The sequence below is a fragment of the Medicago truncatula genome, chromosome 2 (genome assembly GCF_003473485.1).
Source record: "Medicago truncatula cultivar Jemalong A17 chromosome 2, MtrunA17r5.0-ANR, whole genome shotgun sequence".
Classification (NCBI taxonomy): domain Eukaryota; kingdom Viridiplantae; phylum Streptophyta; class Magnoliopsida; order Fabales; family Fabaceae; genus Medicago; species Medicago truncatula.
Window position 1 is genome coordinate 41,896,672 of NC_053043.1, and position 7,447 is coordinate 41,904,118.

Genomic DNA, 7,447 nt, shown 5'->3' on the forward strand with positions numbered 1-7,447 from the left:
TTTTTTCTCAAAATATTTTGGAACCTAGTTGTCTTTTCCTATGTTAGTGTCGTTCAAAAACAACACTTTCATTTTGTTCTTGTTCTTGTTCTTGTTCTTCTTCTGTTTCATTCTCACTGAAACAAACAAACAAAAACTGTTCTTACCTCTTACGGCACAAAAAAAAAACATGACACTTTCTTCTTCTTCTTCACTCAGTTTCACTATTTCCAACACATCACAATCCATCATCAACAACACTATTCCTTCTCTTAACACATTCTGTTCCATCACTCTCAACAACAATTCCTTCAATAAAACCCATCATTTCAGAATCCACTGCATCAATCAAGGCCCTCTTTATCCCTTAGAACCCTCCAAATCCGATCAACCTTCAATCGGCGTCAACGACGGCGGAAATGATGACGATGGCGGAGACAATTTCAACGGCGGAGGAAACGGAGATGATGGAGGAGGAGAAGAAGAAGATGGTGATGAAGAGTTTGGACCATTGTTGAATTTTGAAGCTGTAATGAAAGAAGCTGAAGCTCGTGGTGTTAAATTACCTTCTGATATGGAAGAAGCTGCTCGGGTCACTGGCATTCGTGAAATGTTTCTTCTTCGTTACTTGGAATTACAAGTGGGTTTTTCAAAAGTTTTCATTTTTAATGTTTGTTTTTTTTATTTTATTTTATTAATTGTTGAATTTTGCTTATTTTGTTGGTTTTTGGTTTTGTAGGGTTCTGCTTGGCCATTGTCTTTTCTGATGAAGAATTGTTCTATGTTGAGAAATCGAATGTTGGCGGATCCTTCTTTTCTCTTTAAAGTTGGAACCGAGGTTTGTTGGTTTGATTGGTTTCTTTATGTCTAACTTGTTTGTTGCATTGATGGCACAATACGGTTATGGTTATGAATCTATGACTGTGCGCTTTTTTGCTGAATGAGAATAAGACGCATTTTGATAAAGCACTGCTATTAGCGCTTATCATATAAGTGCTTATGTATAAGTTATTTCCATGACAAAGATAAAATAAAATCAAATTGTTTTCATATTTTTAAGCTACGTGTTGTTTTCGTTAGCTCTCCCAAATAGTCTCACAACTGCTTATGCCGGTAGATAAGCTCAAATAAGTCAATCTAAAAGGACAGATGTAAAAATTGTGCACACAAGGAGATTAGTGGGAGTATTTACATTAATCTGGTATAGTATGTGGATGAAATACTGATTATCAAAACAATTTGTCTACACATGTGAGATATGGTTAGGTAATTGTTTCTTAACGAGATATCCCAAAGAGTTAGGAATCAAGATCTATAGAGATAGATTGTTGATGCACTTCGACTGTAGCCTTGGTACATATTTTGGCGAAGTTTTTGAAAAATTGATATGAATAAGTTCATACTAAAATTATTGCATATATCACATGTGTTTTGTTCGAAGGACAATACAATATCCTACCTCATCGGATGGGAAATGGATACATGAAAAGAATCCATATGCTTTGTCAATTGGATCAATAATGAACACCATGATATGTACTTAACCAAATGCTTTGTCAACTGTGATTTCATTTTGTAAATTTTATCTGGTTAAAATTGAGTTTGGAGACAATTGATTTATGTGTAGATGTTTTTACTCTTGAAAGCTTTGATGTAAAATTTACTTTAAATTTTTTAACTCAGTGCGAAAAATGCTTTTTATCACATATTGTTAAACCGGGATTCTGAGGCAAAATCAGTTTTAACCGACACAAGCCAAACATATATGTATCATATGTTAAAATCAAGTTTGACAGAGAAAAACAGTTCTGATGATATTCGTTGTAAAATCAAATACGCACTTAGGGTCCATTTGGATCAGCTTATTCCAGCTTATCTACTAGCATAAGCACTTGTGAGAGCTTATAGAAACAACTTATGGCCTGGCCATAAGTTATTTTTAGCTTACTTTCATAAGTTCTCTAGGATAGCGTATGAAAACAATATATATCATATATGAAGAAAAAAATTGACTTTATTTTATCATTTATAGGATAAGCGCTTAATCTAGTTGTTTGTCCAAACAGGATCTAGACATGGTGACCAAATTGATTTTCCTTGACTTGGCATGTGCAGATTGTTATAGACTCTTGTTGTGCAACATTTGCGGAGGTTCAGAAAAGAGGCAAGGATTTCTGGGCTGAATTTGAGTTGTATGCTGCTGATCTTCTTGTTGGTGTGGCTGTTGACATTGCTTTGGTGGGTCTGTTGGCACCTTATGCACGAATCGGCAAGCCTGCTTTGTCAAAAGGTTTACTTGGACGCATTCAACACGCTTGTGCTGCTCTTCCTAGCAGGTTAGTGTCTGCATTTATATGTATCGAATAAGGATGATGTTGTTCCTTTTTAATTTTTATTGCAATGTTTTTACACTTCCCCCTTCCTTTTTGATAATAAAGCTAGAAAGACACATGATTTGATACACACTTTTCTCGTTAGAAAACATGTTATCCTCGATTACTAGGGAAAGGTTGCGGGTCATAGATTTTCCGGTTCTGGTCATCTCCACCACGATGGTGGTGCCGATTGGAGGGGGAGGTACTTGCAAAAGACACTTTGATGCCAAAGTCAGTCTTAGCAGTGTACAACAGCAGTCAAGTTTAAAGGATTAGAGATACCTCAAATAGGGTTGAAGATACTCATTATATAGGAGGCTAATGAGCTTCCAAATGGGCCTTGTATATAAGGTTATGTGGATAAAGAAGCCACATATTCAGATATTTTCTTATCATTTTGCTGGTCGGCTAAAACCGTCTTGACACCCTGTTCTGGACTCGGTCGGTTATTCTAATCCAGTCCACACACTTCATATATATCTTCTTTCTTTTTCCCTAAACTTAAAAGTGTGATTGTGATTGTGAAGTTGGTGCAATATCTTAAGTCTCAACCACCTGGATCCATTAGAGCTCGTTTCAATTGATATTCGTGGTTTGTTGATAGGGTGGTCTAGAGTGAACAATGTCAAGTTTCTGTGAGAGCTAGCTGGTTAGTCGATTGACATACAGTATTTCAAATGCATGTTTTGCTTCCGCAACCAGATGATCAATTTCTAGAAAGGGAGAAAATATGGTGAATTCAATACAGAGTGTGTTGTTTAGCAATGTCAACAATATTTAGCATTCAAGATTTGTAAATTTGCTGCATCTGGGCTGAATTATTTTTCTGGTCAACATCACCAATAATTTTTTAATTTTGTGCAGTGAATCTATTGCTCTGTGAAATTTATATGCAAGCTGATGTTAATTAGCAATTAAGGTTTATTGTTTAGGGTTAAGGATATTTCTTGAATTGTTCTATATCTCGAAGATTCTAACTAGAATAAAGGTTGATCCACAAAAGAATGATTCAAATTGAGGAGGGACTTTGGAAAAAAGGAAGGAGTGACTGGAAAGAATTAAGGGCTTTGGGGAGTTTATTTTTCTTGATAATACAAAATCCCCCTTATTTGGGGGAACTCAAAAATTGTGTTGGAGGTTTTGGATGGCTTAGATAAATTTTTCAAATCTAATCTTTGTTGTTATAACATCCTCAAAATAAAAACTTTATTAATCATGAGCATTCATTTATGATTCTCTACAAAAACACTCTAAAAAAATGTGGAAGAGTTTTCTCTTTACTCCCTTCCCTCCAAAGTCTTCCCATCTGAACTCCTAAAAACCGGACAGAATTGAGCAACAAAAGAATGATTCTAACTGGAATAAAGTTTGATCAACAAATGAAGGATTTCTTATTGGCTTAGAAAGATTGAAAGGAAGATACAAAAGGTATATACAATGAAGATGATAACCTTGCACACAAGGCTACTCCAAAGGAGCACTCTCTTTTCACTCTAGTTAATTCTCTAGTCACAAGATTTTATTAGTCAAAGCTATCCCTCTCCTCTACCAATTGAGGGCTGTTTAAAGACTTTCTAAGAATAATCAAAATAACGGCTCTTAGCAATTTACCTAACAAACTTATCAGCTTACTAACTAACTCTTAACTACTCTAATTATCCAATGTCCTATATCCTAACAAATTTCTTGTATTCCTATAATTGTTAGGGAATTCCCAGGAATAGTTTCTCTTTCGCTTTATTTGAGTCTAGCAAAATTTTTAGTTGACCCTATATTATGGATGTGATACTAAGTTATAACTTGAATGCAGTGTTTTTGAAGCTGAAAGACCAGGATGCAAATTCTCTGCGATGCAGCGCATTGCCACATACTTCTACAAGGTACCTTATGTTATAAATCTTCAAAGTGATAAATGAGTATTTAATTGTGTGACAAAATATTGGTCATGAGAAAAATCCAACCATAGTAGAATGAAACGTTGATTGCATCTGATAGAAAGCTTTCATTTGCTTTGATATTGATTATGGTGCCATCTTTGTTTAACTTTTTACTTTAATTTGGTTTTCCAGCAATAGTTTATTGACATTTGTAGTTTATTGACATTTGTGTGTTCAGGGTGCATTGTATGGATCTGTTGGCTTTGGATGTGGTATTATTGGTCAAGGAATTGCAAATATGATCATGAACGCCAAAAGGTATGATTTTATTACAAATGTGTCTTATTGACTGTTTCTTTGGTTGGGTGCATTATTTTTTCATCAATTCTTGAATTTTCTTTTTGTTATATAAAATTGTAGAATGAAATATAAATATGCCTTTATTACTATTATGGTGGATAACTTTTCATTTTGTAAAATATTAATGTAAATCTTCATATAAAAAACACAGGAGCATTAGTAAATCTGAAGATGACATACCTATTCCTCCTCTTCTGCAAAGTGCTGCTCTTTGGGGTATGTCTTTCACTGTCATACAAAATTTCTATCTCCAGTCTTTTATGCTTTGTTTTTAGGGAAATGTTAACTTGTGCCCTAAGGGCACAAGATAAAGATCTTAAAATAGAAATAAACAATAAATATTATATTGAAAATAGTAAGTTTTTTAACTTTTAAGATTATGAATGCACAATTTCCAAGGTCAAATTTCTTTATTTAGTTTCTTATCTTTTGCCCTTAGGGCACAAGTTAACAAGACCCTTGTTTTTATTATTTATTGATCTGATGGTGGATTAGGAAACAATGTTATAGAGTATTATAAACTTATTATGATGTATGCTTAATTTGCCTAATTGATTTTCCTTCTCTTTATCAGGTTTCTTCCTTGCCGTATCATCCAACACTCGTTATCAAATTATCAATGGACTTGAAAGCCTAGTTGAAGCATCTCCGGTGGCAAAGAAGGTCCCACTTGTTGCAATGGCTTTCACTGTCGGTGTGCGATTCGGTAACAACATCTATGGTGGTATGCAGTTCGTAGATTGGGCCAAGTTGAGCGGCGTACAATAAGCGCCCTTGTCTACACTACCGATTTGCGCCTTTTTGGTTTTGCTCATTCTTGTCCAAAATGGAAGATTCTTACCCAAGAAGTGAAGCTCCCATCATTTTTTCTTCTGTTGGGCAGCCTCTATTGGGAGTAGAATAGGACTATAGCCTTTCACTCATGTGGCTTTTTGTTCAGTATCATTCGATGTTATGTATAATTCTATTGGCGAGGAAAGTGGTATGATCAACTAAATTTTGTTACTCTCATAAACTGACATAAATGATCAACATTGGTGCTATTTTAAAATTTTGTCTGATATTGTTGAGAAAATCACAGCATTTTTAATGGAAGTAACTTATTTTAGGAGTTATAAGTAAGGAATTAGTGGCATTTTAGGAAGTTTCCACTTTAATAATCCTACATGCTGGTGGTGTGTCAAGTACTAGCAATTGGTCGTTTTTAATGCTTCTACTAGTCAGAAGCACAACACAGGGGAAGTGTTTAAATGTAAGCAGGAGAAAAATTAAATAAGGAAATAAAGGCAAGCAGAGGGGGCCAGTCTAGTCTAGTCTAGCTGTGAACACGATGCTTCTATGATTATTATGATCCCACACAGCTGTCTGTCAACTTATTAACACTAAATAAATAGTTAAATACTCGTATAGCTACAAAAAGGCTAATTATTTGGTCTAATTATTTTTACCATCAATTTATTTATCTACTAGTATTTTCTAGTTGCTTGAACTGGTGGGATAAAATAACAGTGTTGTTTCACTTCAGAATTTGCCTCATTGCACTTGGATACATAATAAATGTATACAATAATTAACAAGTTAACATCACATGTTAGTATAGTTTATGGCCAACTTGACGGAGGAATAAATTGTTCGAACATTATGACATTAAGGAATGTTTTTATTTTTACTAACATTAAGGAATGTTGTAACTATGTCAGTTAGTTCAAGGAGAAATTGATTGATTGATCAAAACTCAAGAACGAACAATACTTAATAAAGTTTATGTTCATAAGGTGTTAGTAGTAAGAGCTTAACCTTATAATACCGAGTGATACAATTTAGATTTTCTTTGGAGACAATATAAAATAGTTATTAACGTCATTTTTTTTTAAATTATGTTAATAACGTCACCTATTAATAAAAAATTTCCTTTCTCAATTAAAACAAAACTCAAATTAATACGCAGAATCTTAAAAAATTACTAATTCTTACTAATGATATATTCAAATTACTTAATAACACTTAGATAATATGATAAAAAATCTCTTTTGATTTAACTAGACGTTTTGAGTTTGAATTTAACTCTTAAAATACAACAATATTAAAATCTCAAGAAGGAGAACTTAGTTGGTTTGCCACAAAAAATTAATAAAACAAAATTCCCCGAATGTTATGACACTACGGTGCATAAACTAAAAAGAAAAATACTTCTTATTAGACACTCTAAAAAGCGTATACGCCTTTAGAAAAAATTATTGATATATTAAAAAATAGAGATAGAGGAAACATAACATGTTAAATGGATGTAAGAAAATGGATTTAAGAAAATTTAGATATGAAAATATATATCATTGTCGAACAAAAAACAAAACAAAGAACAACTAGGGATGTCAATGGATATCCATGGATACGAGTAGTATGATATCCGTCCCCGCCCGTTGGATAAAGATGGTACCCCATGTATTATCCGAATTGTGAAAATTGTCAGAGGCTATCTCATTTCCCATAAACCTTTGTTATCATGAAACAAACCCGCTTGCAACCATGGTATTCAAATTATCAACTACAAACGATAAAAGGTAAAATGTATGAACATTAATAAAAATACGCATATGCATCGATTGATTCAAACCCTCCTTAGCAAAAGTGTACACCGCTTGATTCGACATCCGAAAACCTTTATACTCGTGAGTAACTATTTCCTAATCTTGCAACAAACATTGATATAGTCATTGTCTAGACGCACATTCATGGGAATATTATCCTTATACTTGAAACAAACCCCACCTAACACAAATACATAAGAATAAGGATCACATCAATATAGAAGAGAAACACATATTTCACATTTATAATGATAAATTGGACTTGGAT

The 7,447-nt window shown here is 33.6% G+C and overlaps 1 protein-coding gene across 1 annotated transcript; it reads left to right on the forward strand.

The window, feature by feature from the left end:
- The first annotated feature begins 62 nt into the window (after positions 1-62).
- LOC25487489 (protein RETICULATA-RELATED 1, chloroplastic) lies at positions 63-5,652 on the forward strand. The gene is made up of 7 exons (XM_013609432.3): positions 63-619; positions 719-817; positions 2,095-2,315; positions 4,165-4,234; positions 4,470-4,549; positions 4,743-4,807; positions 5,166-5,652. The coding sequence occupies exons 1-7, from the start codon at positions 170-172 to the stop codon at positions 5,357-5,359; spliced, it is 1,179 nt and encodes a 392-aa protein (XP_013464886.1). The 5' UTR covers positions 63-169; the 3' UTR covers positions 5,360-5,652.
- The last annotated feature ends 1,795 nt before the right edge of the window (positions 5,653-7,447 follow it).